General features: G+C 38.9%; 1 protein-coding gene across 3 annotated transcripts in view; it reads right to left on the bottom strand.

The window, feature by feature from the left end:
• Window positions 1–21,360, bottom strand: part of LOC132002655 (bifunctional heparan sulfate N-deacetylase/N-sulfotransferase 3) — a 175,653-nt gene extending 154,293 nt beyond the window's left edge. For 2 of the 3 annotated variants that reach the window (XM_059377783.1, XM_059377788.1), the window contains exons 1-2: window positions 21,123–21,360; window positions 6,944–8,117 (exon numbers count right to left, since the gene is read on the bottom strand). In XM_059377783.1, the coding sequence (XP_059233766.1) occupies window positions 6,944–7,924 (981 nt within the window). In that variant the 5' untranslated portion in view covers window positions 7,925–8,117; window positions 21,123–21,360. Of the gene's footprint in view, window positions 1–6,943; window positions 8,118–20,450; window positions 20,632–21,122 lie in introns of those variants that run through there. The other variant, XM_059377785.1, reaches the window with a different exon arrangement.
• Window positions 21,361–23,385: the final 2,025 nt, after the last annotated feature.

The raw sequence follows: 23,385 nt of genomic DNA, 5'->3' as shown, positions 1-23,385 counted from the left end.
AACACATATGTTTAAATATCTGGAGAAACTCCTAGAAGAAAAGAAATAAAATCTATACATTTCAAACCAGGAATAGGTAGAAAAAAGAAGGAAACTGACAACAAAGGCAAAAAAGAAACAGAGCAAAAAAGAAGAAACTGAACAAGTGGGACAAATATAAGGCACAAAATAAGATAGCTAAAGTCAATCCATACACACTGAGAATCACATCAACTGTTTGTAGATTGATCTTATTAACTAAAAGACAAATATTGGCAAAGTAGATAAAAAGAAAATTAATTGACAAGTTGTTTTTTTAAACTAATTTATAATGTCAAGACCAGAGAAGATGGAACAAATATAAAAACGAGGTAATGTGCAATTTTTAAATAGTAACCCGCCAGAAGCTGGTTAACTATGTTAGCATAAGGTAATGATAAAATTTTCAATTAATATATAAATATATATGTAAATATAAATTTGAATATATGTATATATATCCTTAAATAACATAGCTTTAAAATATAGAAGGTGATAATTGACGGAAAAGCAAGGAAATATTTACAACCCACTAACAGAGTTAAAGAATTAAACACACCTCTTTAGAAAACATCAATTAGTATACCCCGTTCTTCCCCCTGCCTCCACAAAAAGATAAAAACAGTAAGAACATAAAAAATTTGAACAACATAGTTAACAAAATTGTGCTAAGTGGAGAATATTTGTTTTTAATCAAGTACACAAGCAATAGTATATCCAGTCATAAAGTGATCCTAGCAAATTTAAAGTATTTGTTTCAAGCAGATACATGCTTCCAGAGCAAACTGCATTAAAATGAATATCAGCAAATAAAGACGAGAAACAGCAGAGAAAATGAAAAGGAATTAGAGAACTATGAGGGAGAAAAGAGGGAGAGTGTGTGTGTGTGTGTGTGTGTGTGTGTGTGTGTGTAGGGGGAAAAGAACTGGTGCTGTGTAGGTTTTGACATCCATTGGGGGCACTATTAAGAGTTAACTATGTGGAGAAATTTTTGTTGCCTTTCTATTTTTACTTATGACAGAATAATTGATTGCCGTTGCCTTCCTTGCCCCCCCCCCCCGACATTTGGCATGTTAAGTTCTTTTTCAATGGTTTTATGAAGCCTCTGGCTTTACTTTAGCTGGGGTAGTAGATATTCTGATGAGAGAGTGAAGTCAGGCAGATCACCTTTACACTCCAATTACAGTCTCCAAGGGTCGGCCCCTAGTGAGACAGAAATCAACCAAGTCTGTCTTCTGAGCCTGATACCACTTATTTCTCAGAACTTTATGGCTTTTCCTACTTCTATTTTCAGTTCTTTCTTTTCCCTAGGTACTCTGGGATCTTTAGTTAGTGAGGAAAATAATGATAAAGTCACTGATGACATTGTATCAAGATTTAAGAACTGCCCTCTCCTAAGGCCACTTTTCAAATGTAGATATCTTGAGGGGACAATCTACAACAGCCAAATTAAGGAACAGAAACTAGTGGGAAAGACTGGGGGTGGTGTGGAGATGGAAGGCGTCGCTGAGTTGCTAACCTCCAGCCACACGGTGGGCACCTCTGGTGTGCTAATAATGTATGGCTGCACTGGTTCCTCATTTTCTCATGGATGTTAGGAAGTTTGGCAAGAAGACAATGTGTGCCAATCTTAGGAGGAGGAGGAGGGAGAAACACGGGAGGAAGAGAGTGATATGTAGCTCTTTTATTTGTTGACAGTATAACCACACATAGTTCCATGAAACTTTGAAAGGCTCCCTTCCGTCTTCCACTTCCCGAGTGTCTTAGGGGGGAAATGTTAGAGGGAGTGGTCTAAGGCTACAGCTATAATGGATCTTAGGCCTAGAGTGAATTCATTCTTCTAAGGGAGAATGTGAATTGTTAGTCCTCATTTGGTCCTGCTGTGCTTTCATGGATAGCTTTAAAATACTGTCATGGCAGAAACATCTATTCATAAACCACTTTTCCTCTCCAAAACCCTCTCCGTGCACTTAGCCTCAGGAAGTCTGAGGACAGGTCCTAGAAAACTAGGAGCTTGAAAATCACAAAACTAGTCCACGGTGAATTTGAGATAAGTCTTGTCCACACAGTTCAATAAAACACACCCACACCCCTTTTTCTGACTTCAATAGGACGGAAATGAGCATCGACACTTTTGGAAAACATATTAATTGTCTGAACTATATGTTCTTTGGTTCTCTAAGGGCTACGGCTGATAGTTTATAAATTCTGCAACTAAAACGGACACCTTAGGTCTATATTTTTTTCTTCCTCATGAAGGGTCATATGTTTTGTGCCATGTCAACTTCTTTCGCTCCTTAAAAAGTGCTCGTGTTATTCAATAGCTATTTGCATTGCTAATTCTAATTTTCTAGTTAAGTAAGAAAACACGTTTTTTTTTGTTCCACATAAAGAAAAAAAATAACATGTTTGCAGTGATTAGTATAATAATTAAAATTTATGTGCTACACACCATCCTAGTTTTGCAAGAAACATTATATGTTGCCTTCAACTATCTCACAATCTTTTCAATTTTCCTAATACTTTAAATAGGGAAAATACAATAGTCTTCATAAGGGGTAATAAATAAAAGAACTTGATTAAAAATATTTCTATTAAGGGGCACCTGGGTGGCTCAGTGTGTTCAGACTCTGCCTTCAGCTCAGGTCATGATCTCAGGGTCCTGGGATGGAGCCCCGCATCAGGCTCTCTGCTCAGCAGGGGGACTGCTTTCCTCTCTCTCTCTGTGCCTCCCTCTCTGCCTACTTGTGATCTCTGTCAAGTAAATAAATAAAATCCTTAAAAAATATTTCTATTAATTAGGTACTTTTAATTACCACATGCACAACATTTTCTTGGATCACACATGCTCTTTAATCCCCCTTCCAAGGAAAAAAGATAAGGTAAGTTTCCTAACTAGGTTAATTAACCCTGGTTAGTTAGAAGACTTATTGCTCCAGTTTGCCTGGGACTCTTGAGTTTTAGCGCTGAATGCTTGCAGTCCAGGGAAACTAAGGTGGTTGGTCACCCTAACTCCTGTTCGTCCTCCAGCTAATTTCTCTTCTATCCTTCACATCAAAATTTCTCCACTGAATATCCTACACTCTTCTTCTCCATGTCTTAACTCTCTCATTTACTCCTGAACTTATTGCAACTGTGCCTCTGCCTCGAGGCATGCCTCTGGCTCCATGCGCCTGGAATTTGCAAGCAGCTCCAGTGACCTTCATCTTTTAGGAAAGGAGACTTGTAGTTCTTACCTCAGTGGCCCCTGCTGCTGGATTTTATACTGCAGTTCATACCCTCCCTGACATTCTTTATTCTCAAGGCATATACGGTAGTCCCCCTTATTCACAAGGGAAATGTTTCAAAGCCAACAGTGGATGCCTGAGCTTGCAGATCATACCAAATCCTACATATGTTTTTTCATATACATACATCCCTGTGGTAAAATTTAACTGATAAATTAGGCACAGGAAAAGGTTAACAACATTAATAAAATAGAATACTTATAATGAGATACTGTAATAAAAGTTATATGCATGTGGTCTCTCTCTCCAACATCATATTGTACTGTACTCACCCTTGTGATGACATGAGATGACAAAATGCCTAATGAGGAGATGAAGTGAGGTGAATGATGGAGGCATTGTGACAGAGTGTTAGGCTACTATTGACCTCGTGACCATTTGTCAGGAGGGTCATCTGCTTCCTGACCATGGCTGACTGCTGGTATCTGAAACTATGGAAAACAAAACCACAGATAAGGGGGCACTACTGTATAAGGGCACAGGTTCTTAGTCCCTGACATGGTTCTCTTTGACTCTTAGTACTCTTAGTAATGAGATCAACTCTCTCCAATTGTCTTCTGAAAGATGATTTTCTTCAAGATTCTATACTATACTCCGTCTTTCCCCCTTATCTTCTATAAGCCCTTTCCCTGGCTGATCTCACATACTTTCATGCTTTGAGCCATTCCCTCCATTGAATAGTAACTTTAGAACCTATGCTTGCCATCCAGACTTTTCTTGAGAGCCAACTACCTATAAAACATCTGTACCTGTATGTCTCAGATTCACTTCAATAATTTAACATTTTTAATATGGCCTCTAATTACCTTCACTATGATCTTCCTGTTCTCTGGTTTTTTGTTTGTTTGTTTTGTTTTTGCAGATTTACTTATTTATTTGAGAGAGAGCACAAGTGGGGGGGCAGAGGGAGAGGGAGAGAGATTCTCAAGCAGACTCCACACTGAGCACAGGCACCTGACATAGGGCTCAAACTGAGATGTCACCAAGAGTTGTACATTTAACCAACTGGGCCACCCAAGCGACCCTCTCTCCTCTTTCTTTTCTCCTTTTTTGGAATAATCAACCATTATTTACGTAGCCAAACATCTTAATTTTATCCTTGAGTGTTTTCTCCTTCACCTTCACTGACCCAATAAGTTGTTCGATTTTACCTCCTAAAGAGTTCTTAAACTGGTCCTTCCTTCTCCATTCTTTTTTTTTTTTTTAAGATTTTATTTATTTATTTGTCAGAGAGAGAGAGCGAGAGCGCGCACAGGCAGACAGAGTGGCAGACAGAGTCAGAGGGAGAAGCAGGCTCCCTGCAGAGCAAGGAGCCCGATGTGGGACTCGATCCCAGGACGCTGGGATCATGACCTGAGCCGAAGGCAGCTGCTTAACCAACTGAGCCACCCAGGCGTCCCTCCATTCTTTATCATTTCCTAGTTTCAAGAAAATTCCTTTTGTCTGAAGTATCACAGCTATAGCCTCCCAAATCATCTTACTGCTCTAGCCTTGCCTTCAAAATCTGTTCTGCTTAATGGGGCTTAATAGTTTCAGGTACACAGCACATAGCACAGTGTTTCCCAAGGCAGTACTTAGGTAAAAGGAAGAAAAGAGAGAGAGAGAGAGAGAGAGGGAGGAAGGGGGGGAGGAAGGGAGAGAAAGAGAGAGAGAAATGAAGGAAGGAAGGAAGGAGGGAAGGAAGGGAGAAAGTAGAAGGTGAGGGGGAAAGAAGAAGGAAAGAAAATGTTTACACTCTCAGGGTAACTGCATACAGTAAATTAGTGTTTTGAGACACAATTACAGATATAATGTAGAAGTAGTTTAAAAGCCCAAATAATTCAAAATATACTTTCTTTTAAGCCTTCGGATTGGTTAGAAAATATATTCCCATCTAAATGAACAATTCATTAAATTTTTTATACATGTTTAATTCCTATTAAATGTACTCAATTGTAATGTGTTTTTTAAAAATATTTAATTAATTTATTTGACAGACAGAGATCCCAAGTAGGCAGAGAGGCAGGCAGAGACAGAGAGGAAAGGAAGCAGGCTCCCTGCTGAGCAGAGAGCCTGATGCAGGGCTCCATCCCAGAACCTTGGGATCATGACCTGAGCCGAAGGGAGGCCTTAACCCACTGAGCCACTGTAACGTCATTTTTTTTAATACCCCTTAAAAACGGTTTAATCTTAAGAGCACTGAAGACATTTTATATTTTGTATAATTTTAGAGGATATAGTAGGGTTTACATATAAAACTTAGGCTTATCTAGCACATTTTTAAATGGCATCACAACATATTTTCTCAGTTTTAAGGAATTATAGTTCAGAAATCAAACCTTAAAAACATGTTTTATCATAATATTTTGAAATGAAAAAAATTGGAAGAGAAATATATACTTTTTGTAATTTTCAAGTACATAATGTTTAAGCTACCAACTTGATTTTAATTTAGCTACAATTTTCAAGTATATTTCATAAGACTTAATGAAAACTTAAGCACAACTTCATGTTAATTAATTTTTATTGAGTTAAAAAGAAGAGTCTAAAATACTGTCAAAAAAATTTTTTTTTCTTCCAGTTTTTACACTCTCGTATGGTAACATTTAATGGTCCTTCTGGTATTCTTAGCTCATTGACTAGTGTGATTAACATTACTATTATTTACCAGATGCTTAGTCTTTATAGAAAAGAATGCAATTTTCAAGATTTTTTCCATCTGATTTAGTCCTTTGTATTTTACCAAAAGGTTAAAGCTGTACAGAATAAAAAATATGTATCAAAATCTCTCTTTTCACTTTTATGAGAAATCAATCTGTAATATAGGAAAGATAAAATCCTATAGTATTCTGAATGGAAAAGTAAGATAAATGTAGATAATTTTAATTTCTAATTTCATTAATATTAAACAATCAGTTGTTTATGTAATACAATTCATTCACAACAATCAACTATCTGCAAATAATTGTTTTTTACTTAAGGGCAACAGTTTTATACAGCGAGAAATCTAATACCATTTAATACAGCATGATGGGCTTCATATATGTATCAGAAGTGTTCAATGAATTTTGGAAACTTAATTTAAATCCTTATGTTTGTGTGTGAATAAGTATGCTTGTATATTCATAACTTTCCATATTTAGCAGTGCTGATTTTAAGAGTTTCAAAAAAATATAAGAGAAAATGAGCTGCACATTTGACTTCCAAAAATATCTGAACTTGCTACTTATGAGATCTTTAATTCTTGAAAATTTGTGGGAGTATTTATTTTCATTAAAACAAATTTACTTTGATTTCATATTTAAATGAACTGAAGTCTTAGATTAGTAATAGTTTTCTAAGGTAGATGGTTTCTGGAAAGTTAATTAAGCAAGATGATTTCTACTCTGTAGCTGTATATATACATAGAAAAGCATTTCAGGATCCTGCCACACTCAAGTCTTTAGCACAGTCTTCATTTTTCTTGATTCAGAGAGATATAGCCCTATATTTCAAATATAGCTATGGGAAGCCATCTCATCCCAGTTTGCCTGAGATTTTTTGATAAAATGAATATCTCATGTCCTAGGAAATCCCTTAGCCCAGAAAAACTGGGACCATTGGTAAACCTACTGAAAGACGAACTAAACTTTGAAACTTTGAGTTAAAAAGGGACTTACCTTAACATCATTGATGTTCATTCTTGTTCCCTCCTTTCCCACAAAAATATCATCAATATCCACAAGAATGTACCTGTCCAAGGACAGTGTCAGCCTCTTCCCTGACAAGAAGGAAACAGCGTCTATGAAGATGAGCTTATGCAACCAAAAGTTCAAGTTGTTGCCAAAAAAAACTCTCTGAATTCCATCATGAAGCCCCAAGTCATGTATGACAGTGGCGTAAAAAGCACCTTTAGAGATGGGAGGAGAAAGGTTCTCTGGGGTCTTTACTTTGGCAAATATTACTGGTTGGTAGGCTGAGTGATTAATCTGGAAAACTGTCCAGTCTGTTCCAGGTAAAGAACCTTTCTCCAGCTTGGAAGATTTGGTCACATGAAGCAATGGAGAATGAGGGTTAATACAACAATCTTTTACTGCAATGTTTCCATATATGGAGAAAGGGAAACCTTTCAGCTGAAAGCTCTGTAGACTCTTCTCGCTAGTTTTGTGGAATCCAATGATACCCACACCATATTCCACACAGTATTTATCTAAAAGGCTTCGGTTCCAAGAGTCCATATTTATATACTTTAATATATTCTCATAAATAATGAGAACATATTTGCCTTTAGTTTTTTCTGTAAGTGCTGGGAGATCCCCCTTTCCAGGAGCAATTTCAATGTGATACTGAAATCTACTGGACTCTAGAATCATAATTATGTCTTGACCAAGTGATGAGTATTGACTCTCCACAAACACCAGGACTGTGGGGTCTGTCCTCGAGGCATCAGAAAGCTTCATTGTCTTGACCTCCATAAGCCTGTATGGTAGGTGCTGGAAATCCCCGCAGTCCACTTCGGACATCATCTCAGAGGGTTCATTTTCCTGTTTGTAGCCACTGTACAGGTAGTATGCAGATATAATAATGCTCACCATACAAAATGTGGCGAGCAGAATAACCGTCCTTTGAAAGTGTCTGTGAAGCTTCATGATAAAACTCATGTTGCATATACTTCCCTCAGACTGTTCCCAATAGAAGCACCATAAAAAAAAAAAAAAAAAGAAGAAGAAGAAGAAGAAGAAAAAGAAGGAAAGAAAATATAGTATTTGGCTACTTTTCCAGTCTCAGTCGATAGTTTATGTCACCATCGCAGCGCATTTGTGTCACTTGATCAGGACTCACAGAAAATATAGCCTGGAAAGTAGAATAAAATAGAACAGAATATCAAACATTCATTCTGTGGCATTAAAATGAACCAGTTTCTTCCTGCCTATTGGCACAAGTGGCGACCTGTTGGGCAGATGAATGGGTGTACAGTCTGTACGAAAGCCTCTTTTTCCTCCTGCCTGGTCTGGGTGAGGACATGGGAGGGAAAGAAATGGGAAGAGGGCTCCATATAACAGAGGCTCTCTATCCTTCATATAGAAAATACACTGGACTAACCAGAAATTTCCTTTTATTGACTGAGCTTTGCATCAAATTTTGTAGATAAAACATACCTAAGATCACAGAGAGGTCACCTGAGCCGTGCACAGCCCTATCATGTAATGCATACACGATGCACATGTACTGAACATTCATAAAAGTGTCGTGTTTCATTTGGTGCTGTAGTTAAGAAACTAGTTTCTGCTGTTTGGAAAAGAGCACAGTAATTACATGAAAAAAGTAGTAGAAAAAGTAGTATAGGGCGCCTGGGTGGCTCAGTGGGTTAAGCCGCTGCCTTCGGCTCGGGTCATGATCTCAGGGTCCTGAGATCGAGGCCCGCATCGGGCTCTCTGCTCAGCGGGGAGCCTGCTTCCTCCTCTCTCTCTGCCTGCCTCTCTGCCTGCTTGTGATCTCTCTGTCAAATAAATAAATAAAATCTTTAAAAAAAAAAAAAAGTAGTATAAAAAAAGTAGTATAAAAGTGTTTTTTAAGAACAATGAAAATAACGAAAACTCCATGAAACACCTTGTTATGCTATAATTTTAAATCCCTTTCAAGACTTACTAATCTTAGAAAAATTTAGTAACTTTTGAAAAACAATAAGAAAGAAACCCAAGTGCTTCTTAGAGCAGAAATTTATTAGAGTCTTATGGTGCTGCCACTTTTTGAGGAAATATGCACCATAAAAGAATTAAGGAAGGTCTTCTTATTGTCCAGAAGGCAGGCTGAAAGGGTTCACTGAACCTCTACCTCTCATTAATTGTGTCACTTTGGCCCCAGTACCTTTTAAGTAAAATGGTAAGGTTAGAGAAAATGATCACCAAGAACATTCAGCTCTAAAATTCTGTGATATTCACCTATGAAATAAGCAATGAACAATATTTGGAATAATATATGTTTATCTTTATGAATAATACATTCTGGCTTAGGGGTGCCTGGGTGGCTCAGTCGTTAAATACCTGCCTTCAGCTCAGGTCATGATCCCGGGATCCTAGGATCGAGCCCTACATTGGGCTCCCTGTTTGGCAGGAAGTCTGCTTCTCCCTCTCCCACTCCCCCTGCTCATGTTCCCTCACTCACTGTGTCTCTGTCAAAAAAAAATAAATAAAATCTTAAAAAAATTACATTCTGGTGTATAACTGCAGGATATTTACAGAATAGGATACTTATAGATAGGTTATTTATCCTGTAAATTATTCATTCAAATATTTAGGGCATCTATATCATTCATTCAAATATTTATGGAATAACTATCTTTCTATTTAAAATATAAATGATCAACAGAGTGAATTTCCTTAAGTTTCCAAAATTAAAAAGACAGTGACTAGCATGACAATAATAAATGATTGTTGATTAGAGACAAATGCCTCTGATGGGATGAGAGAAGTAACTATGGCAAGTGGGGAAGGCTGAAATGATGTATGATTTGGGTAGAGCCTTGAAGGTGAGGTTAATGTAAGTAGGCATGTGAGATGGAGGGGATTTATAGACACAGGAGTGAGCACAATATTGGGCAAGGAACACTCTGACAAAGAATGGAAGACAAAGGTATGAAGTCCCTCCCCCCCAAAAATAAATTTTACAGAGTATGGGTACCTTAGATTATGGGGAGACTTGATAGCATACAAGTTCATGGTTGAGAAAACTCATCGGGAGCCATTCTACTTTCCCACTTTGAGGAATAACATGGTAAGGATGAGATTTTTCAGGAAAATGAACTAACCAATAACATGGAGGGTATTCTAGAGCTGTTAGAAAGTAAAGGCTGGCAAACTGGTACAGGCTCGTTTCTCACAATCAAGTCATAAACTGTTAATGATCTTGGTCATAAGTCAGGAGGAATGTGGGAAGAGGCAAGCAAATCAAAATTACCAGGACAACACAGAGTTTCCACTGAAATTGTAGTTATTTCGTTTTGGAAAGTAATTACAATTTAAAAGTTATGTACATGTTTATGAATAACATAATATTCTGGAGTATAATAGTGGGATATAAAATCTCATATCTTTCTATGCCTGTTTCAATTTTAGCTCTGAGGTGTTTTTGACTGGATACAAAATGTATTACTATATTTTGCATTTCAGATAGCAGCGTTTCATAGTTTATTCTTGTTGTCAGAAGTGAATGGCATGTAACTCATACTAATCTTATCTGTGATGAGGCAAAGTGGTGAGGAGGACTTGTTCTCACTATATAGGATGGATATTAGGGACCTATTAAAGCTACCTTCTCCATTACCTGGTATAAAATACTGAAAGACCTCTCTTTTATATTAAACTCTTCAAGTTTCCTCTTGATGCTAAGGGAATTCCCATGTATGTCTCTAAGGGTAGGATTTGGTTTAAGATAGTGAAATGGACACATTAAGATTCTCCAAGTCTTCTTCTTCTTCTTTTTCCTTTTTTTTTTTTTTTAAGATTTTATTTATTTATTTGACAGAGAGAGAGATGATGAGTAGGCAGAGAGGCAGACAGAGGGAGAGGGGAAAGCAGGGGCTCCCTGCTGAGCAGAGAGCCCGATGTGGGGCTCGATCCCAGGACCCTGAGATCATGACCTGAGCCGAAGGCAGAGGCTTTAACCCACTGAGCCACCTAGGCGCTCCCCTCTCCAAGTCTTCTGTAAGCCTTTTTTGACCCCACACTTCACTGTGACCAAATTTGGTCCCTGGTATAGACTCTCAAAAGTTACTGTTCCTACTGCAACCTCATCCACCCCAACTACTTCCCATTCTCTCTATGTCTATTGGCTTTGAAAATCCCAGAATGCAGTGAACTGTTGCTGTCCCTCCTGCGTGGGATGGTGCTCTAGCAACTTCTCCTGAGCCCTTCACTGGGGGGGTGGGGGGGTGGGGGAATCACTAAGAAGACAGGAACATGTGGAAAATGAAGCTCCTCTACACAGTTCCCCTGTGAAACATTCTCAGATGTAGCTGACCTTCCAAACGTGGTCAGACCAGTAGTGACACGTGCTGTTGTAGAAATGTTATCTTCTTTGTAATTCTTGAAACTATTGTAATTAAAATTTTGTTTATTGTCAGTCTGTCAGTCTCTCTTATCCAACTGAGAAACACTATAAGAGGGTAGAGATAAGGTCTCTATTCCTTGAGCCCCTAGGGCCAGTGACAGAATAAGCACCCAGGGACTGTTCCTGGAATTGGTCAAATACAATGGCCTATTAACCTTACAGGCTAATTTGGCAATTCTACTTTATTCTGATTTCATAACTTATTTTTAATGTTACACATCACTATTAATATGATTATAATTATCTATACATGTATAATTATTTATACATACAATTATCTATACATTAGCTGGATTTAAGTCTCTGTTTTATTTAATTCTAAGAAAATATAATCATACTATCCTGACATAGGATAAAGGAAGCCACTATGGTAGATATTGTATCTTCACCCGCCCAAAGATACCTATCAATTAATCACCCTGCCATTGGTCATCAGGTATTCGTTGAACACCTAGTTTGGGCTTAGGTGCAGGGGACACCACAGAGATAATATTAAGAGTGATTCTGGTCTGTGGAAGCATGGTCTCTGTTGTGGGAAATGACTTGTGAAACAACAGTCAACACTATGTTGTACATGAGAGGTAGTGGTTAAGGCTGTACAGACTAGATTTGTTAAAAGTTTCAAAACAAATATTATTAATTAAAGATTAATGACATTTAGGAAAGCAGTTTCTGCAGACATGGTGCTGGAGGACATGGCATGATGGGCAAGATTTGGATATGAGGGTGAGATGAACATGTTAGGTAAAAGCACCTGGCAAGGGTTGGGGGGGGGTCCCTGGCTGGCTCAGTGGGCGGAGAGCATGTTACTTGATCTTGGGGTTATGAGTTCAAGTCCCACATAGGATCCGGGAAGAGCTTACTTAAAATACCTGGCAAGGCTGAAGAAATGAAATGGTTACCATATGTTTATCTGAAGAGTGAGACTAAACTGATACTATGTGTTAAGTTGAAAATGCAACTAATATTTCATTCAAGGAGTCCTGCAGATTAATGTATGTCCTTGGAAGTGACTGTGAAGCACAAAAGTGTGGAGTTGGAAACAGACAGCACTAGATGAATCTGAACAGAAGAGAGACAATAAAAATAATCACATTTACAGGTGATGAGTGTAGCAGCGGCATCCAGAATGGGCAAACAGCAATCACATGAACAGAAAGAGTATATGCTCCATTGTACAGAGTGAAGAAGCAGGTACAGTCAGGTCAGTCCCACTGAAGGAGCTGCTGTGCCATCTAGGTGGGGGATCGTGGGGGTCCAGACTAAGGTGGTTATCAGGGAGAATGAAAATGAAGAGAGACAGGAGAAAGACAGAAAGGAAATGATTACCGATAAATTATGCTTGGTGACTAGAAGAATAAAAGTGCCAGTATTAGAAATATACAAACTTAGAGTGGAAATTGGCTTGAGCTAATCATGTTCACCTAAGGTGTAGACAGGTGACTATATGATGCTCAGGGAGATAGCAAGATCACAATGTTCTGTAAAATAGGTGGATGTTGACAGAGGGGATAAGGAAACATTTGAAATTAATGGGTCATAGGTGAATGTGGATATGCTGCACAAACTCAGTTCCTCAGGAAATACTTTTCTGACCAAGTTTACTCCTCCCCCTTTAGACCAGGTCCTCAGATGATGTAATCTGATTATAATTACATTTTATTTCAGGCTTTTATCACAACTCTTACTAAATATTATTAGCAACATTATTTGTTTAATGTCTCTCTTTCTTGTTAGACTGTAATTTCCAAGGGTATAGGGTTTGTGTCATTCCCAGTAATCTTTCAAACAAGAAACAGGATAATGACATTTTTAAAGGCCAATGAGAGCAACAGGCAAACACTTCAGTATAGTGATTATTGTATTTTTTAAAAAAGATTTTATTTATTTTGAGTGAGAGAGAGAGAGAGCATGCACAAGGAGGGGGAATGACAGGCAGAGGGAGAAGGAGAAGCAGGCTTCCTACCCAGCAGGGAGCCTGATGCAGGACTCCATCCCAGGAATCCAGGATCATGACCTGAGCTGGAGGCAGACACCCAACCAACTGAGCCACCCAGGCACCCAGTGGTTGCATTCTCGAAGTGCTCTCACAAAAATACACTGAAAATCATGAATTTTTATATGATCTGAAGAATTCTCTGAATGACTAAAGAACAGGCACACCAGCCTGCATGTCAGTGAGTTTCCATGGACACGATCGTCTTTACTACAAGCAGAGAGCTGACAGGTGTGCTTGCATTAGGAGACCTATGATGAGTAATATGCTGAATAACCAAGGAAGTGTAAGTTAAATTAGAAAATCAATAAATCATTTAGGCAGGCATTTTGGGAGAGCTGGAGTAGATACAGGAAAATTTCAAGGTTGGACTGGTTATAAACATCCCCACGTCACCAGGATTTCCTATCAGGCATGCCGAAGGAAATAACATCGTAGGGAAAGGTACAGTAATAACAACAGCAACACAGCTAAGTTAGTGGACACCTACTACATGCTGACATGGTGCTGGGCCTTTCAAAAGCTAAGTAATTGCCGATAGCTAAGTAACACCTCATAGTGGCTGAACAGAATTTGGAGCTCCACAGGCTGCACTGAAGATACCATATGCCCAAGAAAGCAACTGCAACACTTTTCAGGTTAGGACTATGTAGGAAATGGGCAGTGGGTAGCTATTATCTTTAGATGCTGCAGTTTCTGCATATGAAAATGGAGATAGTTGTGGTACCTATTAGTAGGGTTTTTATGAGGAGTATGAGGTCAACTATAAAAAGCTCTTAGAAAGTGTCTGGCACATAGAATGAATATACTAAATGTTACCTGTGATGATGATGAGGAGTAGGATGGTGAAGATGGTGATGATGATGACAATGATATCAATAACACGGGAAATGAGAAATATCCTGAAGATGGACAATAAAAATTCACTAAGGGCTTTAAAGGGACAGCTTCAAGCATTCCAGTGCAAGCAGAGTTGTGGGAAGAACAGGAAGTCCCCCTTTGATGCAAGAAGCTAAATTCAGAGCAGAGGAAGAGACTCAATCAGAGGCATAACCCAGCATCACGTCCATCCTTGGGCTTCTTCTCATTCCTCCCCATTACTCCAGATAAGCTCACATACTCATTGGCTTTCCCTACCATCTATGCTCCAGTAAATGCCAAATGTTTATTTGTAAGTCCAACCTCCTTCTTCTGAGCTCTAGGATTGCAAATTGAACTATCAACTTGATATAATAACAATAACTCACAGTAACTGTATTCTTCTTATTATATACCAGCCACTGGTCAGCTCCATGGGATTCATGTCACAAGAAAACTCAACCTGTCTAAAATGGAATGTATGATTTACACTCTAAAACCATCTTCAGCTTCCCACAGACCGTGTAGTGGCTCATCCTTGACACCTGCTTTTCCTCTTACCTCTGCTTATCTAAATAAACCCAAGCCCTCTCATTTCCATTTCCCAAAACTCACCTCACCTCTCCAGTATACAGCTCTTTCCTAGGCAACGTCCCTCTCACTTGAACTACTGCACCACTAGCCTCCTCATGAACACTCTGGGCTCTCTTTATACTTTTCTCAGTCTAGCATCAAAGTGCAAATCGAATTGTTTCTTCCCAGCAGAAAATGTGTCCCAGTGGCTGCCTATTTCACTTATTGATTAAAATTCCTTTATATGCCCTAGAAGACACTATGAGGAACAATTCCTACTCTTACACCTCAGGACTGATGCAATGGTGTGCTCCTCTCTAAATTCCAGGTAAATGAATCTTCTTTCCATTCCCAAAAAGCAACCACCTCTTTTCTGACTAAGGGTCTTCTCACATGCTGTCCTCTTTGGAAGGACTTCCAAACTTCATCTGGAAGTTTTCTCCCAAGTCTTCATCTGGCTTCATCCTCTGAATCCTGCGGTTCCTCGCATAAATGTTCCTGCCTCACAAAAGCCTCCTTGATTCCCAAATCTGTTGGGTGTCCCTCTTTACACTCTCACATCGCCATCTACTTTACCTCCGCAGCACATTCCATAGGGATAATTAGCCATGCGGCTTTTTGTGTAATATTTCTCCAGAGATTGCAAGCATCTGTCAGTACCCATTCACCTATATATTCTAGATACCAATACAGTGCTTGACGTAAGGACATCTTGATGAATACTTGTTAAATGAATGGAAAGAGAGCCTGTACTAACTTTTACAAATAGCAGCTATCTTCACAAATGAGGGCAGTCATTAAGTCAAACTGTCTTCTGTAAATGCATACCTCCACCAGTCACATTGGCCTCAAATAGTCAGGGTGATAAGATGAACACTGTGAATGGCAGTGACCACCTTGACCACAGTCATAAGTCAGACACATGCAGAAGTTACCTGTCACTGAATCTTACTCAAACACCTACTTTTCCCATTCTGATATTTTTCAGAAATTGGCATGGCTAGAGTTGCTTTGTAATGCATCTGTTTTTTAAAAAGGAAAACATCTGTTTTTTACCAAGGAAGCATTAGCTGTTATTTAATTATATACCATTAACAAAAGGCAGAGGGAGAAATTATATTTTCGAATCATAGCCATTCTGTATATAGAGAGAATTGAATATATACAAACATACATTTTGCAAAGTATTTTGATATCTGCAAGGGGCAGCACCTACTTGTCACTGTAACCTATCTTTTCTCTTCCACTAACACCCACCATCATCCCAAAGTAAAAATCAATTTCTAAATGCAATAGAATCACGTTGAAGTTGGCAGTACAAGAAATGTTGAAAAAAAGATTGCCATCTGGAAAATGAGTATTAATAACTAAAGAACTTCAGGTTCTAACATAAATGAAAGATATTTAAAAGATCTTGACAACATTCCCCTTTCACAAAATTAACTGTATTTTATAGTGTTGAAAATGCTTTGGGAGGCTTCAAATACATTACATGAATTTGCTAAAAGTAATTTAGTAGTATTAAAAATTGACTAAGAACACATTCTTCTCTGGGAAGGAATGTGTGAAACTGTGTCATGTTAATTGAACCCTGATGTGGTGGGGAAGTCAGATGCTGATTTGCATGGAGTATGACCAAGAACACTACTCCAACCCTAGAACTGTGGTTTTCCTTTGGGATGGATAGGCAAATAGCTGCACTTGGTGGCACAGGCTTTGTTTGATACATTACAAGGAAAAATGCCTTTCTATTGCAATTTTCCCTCATTCTTTGAATTTAAAAATTATCAAAGAAAAAAAAATATTTTTCACCTCTCTCAGTCTTATGCCAGCCCATGAGGCAAGACAAGAAAACTACCCCACTACTGCTTGCTCTTTGTTCTGCCTTAAAAGAGAAAGTGTCCGTTCTGACTTAGAGGAGAAAATGTCTCCCAAATCCCCTTAAACTGAGCTACAACGTATGCATCCATGCCTGCTGAATAGCAGGGCATTGTGACGACTGCTAATGCAGCTTTCAGGATCTAATATAACCTTTGTTGTTTTTATTCTTCTTCGGAGTCATGGGAACAGAAGTATTAACCTAATCTCTCCTTGTTTGCCTAGATCATACGATGTAATGTTACAGATCAGTTTTGGCTATGTTTTAGGGAAGATTATATGAACCAGAGAAGCAGAGGCAGTCAATCTGCAGTGAGGATAATGTCCAAAGAGCAGAGAAGAGCAATGAAGAAATATGATAGGGAGTCTTAGGGAGTCTGAGGTCTTGCTCTATTACTCTCCTATGGATGCATCAACAAAGTCGTCAGACATATTCTTCCTCTGTTACCTTAGGCATCTTTTTGAGCAAGTGACACTCAACCCAATTGGGCTATCATGGGAGAGGAAAGAAATCACCTAAACTGGACTGTATACACTTGCTTGGAGAAGGTACCACATGTAATGGTCTTGGGCACTGGTTTAAGCCTGACACAATAATAGGTGCTGAGTAAATATCTCTTGAATGAATAAATGATCATTTCATATGTAGCAGTACATAAGGGTAGAAGTGGTGGAAATGATTGAAGTGGTACACGAATTGCCTGGAGGACAACTGCCACTCTATGAGGAGGCATATCAAGCACAGATACTTGAAAACCTATAGAGAGACAATGTAATATGGTGGTTCAGGGCATGTGTGTTAGAACCAGACTCCAATTGAACCCCATCTTTACGATTTGCAAGTATATGATCTTAGAAAGGTAAGTAACCCCTCAAGGTCTCAATTTCCTCATTTGTGAAATGAAAATAATTAGAGCATCTACCTCAGATAATCTTTTTGAAGATTACATGAACTAAAAATTAATATATGTGTACTTAGAACAGTGCCTGGACAAAGTAACCACTTTATGAGGGTTAACTGTTATTTTGAAAACTTTAATGTCTATTACTAAATATTTAGACAACAGTACTAATCAACAAGTCTTGCATTATTCTATTTTTTTTTTCATGTCCATTTGTCCTGTCTTTCAGAACGATTTCTATAGTGTTGAGCAACAAAGAAGATAGGAAAGGATCTCTGAGACTGTCACTGTCCAGGTAAGGGATCGAGGCCCAGAGCCAGAAAGGGAGTTGTCCGAGAGTATGTCTCTCAGGGAAGAACAAGGCCTAGAATCCATATCTTGCTTTATGTTATCCTCAAACATTATAAACAAAGAAAAGAATTAAAAATGAAGTGTATGTAAAATGGATACCCATCACTGAAATGCTATAATGTTTAGTATGAGACTTTAATGCTTGATTTTTTAAGCTCATGCTTGGCAATAGTAATCAAGAGTTATATCCCTCAGTAATTTTTAGGAGTTTTTGTGAAAAAAATTTGTTATACACATTAACTGTAGAAAAGCCTGAATTTAAAAAAAAAAAGAAAAAGAAAAAAGAAAAGGCTGAAAATTTTTTTCTAGTTACACAACTTACAGAAAATTGATGAAGAATGTTTAGAGTAATGTAAAGGTCACTGTGACATCCCAGAACCTAAAAATATAGTTTTTATTAAAAACAAGCAAACAGACAAAAAACCCAATTGGTTTTCTACAACCAATTATTGGGTACTCTAAGAAAAAATTCAGTTATAAAACAATTTTGAGCGCTGTTCATACTAATTATCATTATAATGTAAGCTGTTGCTTTCGTGGCCTGGCAGCATCCTCTAAACTGGACAGGTGTTTGGAGTTCATGCATGGCAGTGTGATGCTTATCTTCAATAGCCGCACCTCAGGAAAAGCAAAATTCCACTGTTTTTCCCTATTGTCTAAACTGTTAAGCAATTATAAATCCAAGACATTCATTTAGTTGAGAATAGTGTTTTTATCACCAATTCTATTTCTCTGTTTTTATAGTGCATATAAATCACAAAGTAAATACAGTTTTCTTTGGAGATATTTCATACCTCAAAAATACATACGTAAGTTTAAAAGTTGGCACTAATCACTAAAGAACAACTGAGACTCAGTCAGGTTTCAAGGAAGTCATGCAGGATTCCCTGAATTGAAAGAAAAAATTGTAATTTCTTTATGGTTTTAAAATTCTGAAACAGCAAGTTGACCATGATTATTTAAATTTTAGCTCATAACAACTCTTTCAGTATTGAACTGATTATGTGTGATTATATATTCTATATGGTCCAGAAAAATGAAACTTACTGCCTAATTATCTCTTGTACTCTATATTTTTTTCAATAAGCCTTTCAGTTACATCACAAATTACTCTAATAACTTGCTGTGATCTTCAGAAATAATAGTTTCATCAAGAAAATGTACTGAAAGAGAAGGTATACCATAATTCAACTATAACAAATCTTTCTAGAAAGAGATAAAAGTTTTGTTTTATCTGAAACACTTTAGTAACCTAAGAATCTTTTATTCTAAAAACTATGAAGAAATTAACTCATGTGACCAGTTTAATAGTAATATTTACTTATACAAGGAGAGAAGCCTTCCATTTTACCATTAGGAACTATAAAGAAAAACAATAAAAATATGAGAGCTGGTAGATACTGTGTTAACTGAGAAAGAAAAAAAGAGCTTCTGTTAGGGCAAACCTCTTGATATGTTCAGTACTATTTTTCAAAAGAGTCTCTTTCAAATTTATTTTTGAAATCTCCTTCTCAAATACAATATTAATAGGAAGTACAGCTGAAGGAAAAGGGAAAAATGCCCTCTAGCCGACTATCAGATGTTTGAGAGTTTGTCCTCCATATCATTCTGCTCTGTGGTGAAGAGCATTGTTCAATAGTTGATAATATGGTATTTTCTAAGGACAAAGAAAAAGTGGGTTAAAGATGAGTTTCACATGTATCTGAATACTTGATTTCTATTTTAATCTAATGTGAAGACGTAGTGTTTACATATACTTAGGAGTGATTTTCTTAAAACTCTTCCCAGATTACATATGTTGCTGTACTTCAATGTGTTTATAAAGAATAGGAATTAAATTTCAACTTTAAATGAGTTTGAAGCTTCAATAGTTTCCAGATAATAGAAGAGCTAGTTGGAAGATGATCTAGGTAAAGCTTTTAAACAATGGTCACTTCGTTCTTTTGAGGAAAAAATGTGGTTATATTAAATGGAAGATACATGTATTTTCTTTTAATTTAAGACTTCTATATTCAATACATAGGCTGATTATTTCTTTCCAGTTGCATGTAATTTTATTAACTGTGTAATTTTAAATAATGTTTATAAAATGAATTGCATCAAATAGAAAGACTTGTTGAGGATCATTACTGTATATACAGACAGGTAGTTTTAGTTTAAATCTCTAATGTTGCTTACAAGTTTCTAGTCCATCAAGCAATACACATGTGTTCTGTTTAACAAATCTGATGCAGAATAATTACAACTTGTTGGTGGAGATCTTAAACAATTATAAGGGATCATCTCCTTAATACTTCAATTTTATTTAAGAGAAAATTAAAATTACCCCAGAATGATATTTGTGTCTCACTTAATTTAATTAAAATGCTCTATTTCTTCTACAAGAATAAAATGAGGCACTTGTTCAATCCTGAAATTCTTAGATTCATTGAAAACAAAGTTACCATCTCTACCTAAAAAGCCCTTCTTACATTTATGGGTGAGCATTAATGGATAGTGTAAATAAACAGATGTACTTACCTGGAATTAAAGTTGGAAGCACCGAAAATGCTTGAGAAACTTTCAACAGATATAAAAGAAACTCAAACAGCAGCATCCACTGCCACCGGCTCAGGCTTTTTGGCTTCACGAGCGGCAGCAATACCAGTTCTGGCCCAGTACCCTTGTGTTATGTAACATCTTATTAATATTAGCCATCAAACTGCTACCAAGCTGGTGAGGCACTAGAGGGCAAGAGTGTCACATGCAAGACCCGTCGCCAAGGGACAGGCTTTGGTACCACTTCGGGAAGACAGATGCTAACTAAACTGATAAATAACACGATGCCTGAACGCAACAGCGAACTTGTAATGTTCCTCAAAGAATATTTTAAATGTCAATTTTCTGCCTAGCTGCAGAGTTAAAGGTTAATAAATATGCATAAGCAAATAACCACACCATGCAAAACTTTCGGGATTATATTTATAAACCTACAGTCATCCGGGAGGCTATTTTTTCCACTGTCTAAATAAACTTATTTAAAACACAAGAGGAAAGGCTAATTAAATAATAACTAGTGACGGTTTCAGGACCCCTTCAAACCGCGAGAAACTTGTCCTGATCGAGAGTGCGCATTCTGGAGTCCGCCTTCCGAGCCCCCGGGGTCGGGCTCCTGGGCGAGGACCGGCCCCGTCCGTCTTCCACGGTGATTACCTCGGGCTGCAGGCGTCCGTGGGATCCTCCTTCCCGGGGTGCTCGGCCTCAGCGACTCCCGGGGGCAGCCCCGCAGTCCGGGTGGCGTATGGAGGGGACTCAGTGCTGGGAGCCAGGCGGGGACGAGGCGGACGGCCCTTCCTCTCCCGCCTCGGGACCCCGCGGACGCCTTCGGTGGGCTACCGGGGCTGGTCCAGAGCGCGGGCGGCGCCCGGCTGGCAGCGGCTGCGGGGCGAGCGCGGCGGGCGCGCCGGGGACTCGTGCGCTCGCTCCGACGCGCACCGCGTCCCCGGGACCCGCCCGGCCGCGCCGCCGCCGCCGCCCTCCCGCCGCCTCCCCGCTCCCGGCCCGCGCGCGCTCCCGGCTGGGGAAGGGGTGGGGAGGGGGGCGGGAGCAGGGGTCTGGAGGAGCTGCCATCCGCCCGGCTCGCGGCAAGCCAGGGTCTACCCTGAGGATCCGCCAGCCCCGGCCTCTGCCTGGTGACCCCAGGCGTCCCGCCCCGGAGGGCGCGTTCCGACGGCCGCTGCTAGCAGAAGGTGGGGGCCGCCTGGGAAGTGGCTGCATCGTTCCCTCTGGTCTTGCTCTTGCTGGTGGTCGTGGTGACAGGACCTGGCAGCAAGTGGCGGGCGGCTTCCGGGTTGTGAACCAGAGTTGGTGCCTCTGTTTGCCGGCTTTCCCAGAGACCAAGTGCTCCAGTTCCTGAAGACAAGTGGAAGACCAACGGTGGAAGCGACATTTTGGATACAAGGTGTGAGGTTGCACTCCTTCAAAACTTAAGTCGAGAATCGAATGGTTTTTTTAAAAATCATATTTTGATCCACTAACATAGCATATGTGAGAGTTTAACAAGTCGGGGAGGTTGGGGCTTCTAACGATAACTTGTAGGGGCTGTCTGTGGTCTTTTGTCCCAACTACTCACACCTGTTTATGGAAGCAGTACACCTGTGATTTTGGAGGTTCCAACAACACAGCCTCACCCTTTAGCCCATTTGCTTCAGATCAATAGCTACTCTCACTCACTGAGTGACCCAAGACTCAAGTCTCACCATTGGAGGTGTTGTGTACTCCCGGTGGTAGCTGGGATTAGTTTACAGAAAAGTATGTGACCGAACCTGGCCAATCAGAGACAAAAAGCCACCGTCCTAGGATTTTTTTTTTTTTTTTTTTTTTTTTTTTTTTTTTTTGGCCACCACCTCCCACCCCCGACGTAAGGAAGTAGACTCTTTTCTATGCAGTCTTTGCAGAATGATGTGTGAGGTTGGAACTTCTTGTATCAGCATATGAAGTTTGAGAATGAAGCTAATACTCAGGGAGGCATGCCTGGGAGTTGGAGGAAAGTTAAACCACAGATGGGGAATATTTGAGCTCAGAGTCCAGCTATGGCTGAAACAAGATCTTACCTTGTTTTTCAGTATTCAAATATGAATCAGTAGTTTGCTTTGAAGCACCTTGAGTTGAAATTTTTGTCCATTGGAATTGAAAGACCCAAATAAATGATACAGGAATTAAACACTTTGACCATTTATTAACTTTTTGAGGGAATTTGGATATTGTAGAGCAAGACCTTTGATTAGATCCCAGTGTCCTGAAAGAGTTAGTTTGGAATTTTAAAAAGCTGGGAAAGTTGCATATTCTTTTTGCTCTACATGATGGAGGTTATAGAAGTGTCTGAACCTATTACTTCTTTTGGAAGACTACAAAAATGTCAAGATGGTAAAAAGCTCTGGCCAAATGACATGTACTAAATTAGTTTATTTATTTATTTTTTTAGTTGGTGCCCCTTGCCCCTGCTTGGTGCCATTCAGCAATTTTAAGAACCTGGGTTTATTGTTTTACACTCCTTTCAAGAGAGCCTGCTCTGTTATCCATATGATATGTTGTCCGTATCATACATTCATCATTTCAATCATAAAAAAAAAATAGAACATTTATGACATGTCTGTGGGAGGATGGTAATATTTTAAAAAGAAAAACAAAGCAGGAAACTTCTCTGCCCTTCAGGGTACTCATGCGGAAATAGGAGGCCATACTCTTCTACAAGATTTTAGGAAACAGACAAGATTCATGAGTCCATACATGCTGAATGGCATTCACTTCTTTCTTCTTCTATCTTCCACGTACAAAAATAAACAAACCAAAAAACAGAAAGCCTCTTTTACAGAATAAGATACTCAGTATTTTTAATGACTGTATTCTGGCATTTTCTTTAGCTGGATGTGACAGAGGCACAATTGAATTTCCTGACGCTTTGGGAAGAACTGCT

The sequence above is a fragment of the Mustela nigripes genome, chromosome 1 (assembly GCF_022355385.1).
Source record: "Mustela nigripes isolate SB6536 chromosome 1, MUSNIG.SB6536, whole genome shotgun sequence".
Lineage (NCBI taxonomy): Eukaryota > Metazoa > Chordata > Mammalia > Carnivora > Mustelidae > Mustela > Mustela nigripes.
The sequence above is the reverse complement of the archived record's forward strand: the minus strand, read 5'-3'. Positions and strand labels throughout refer to the sequence as shown.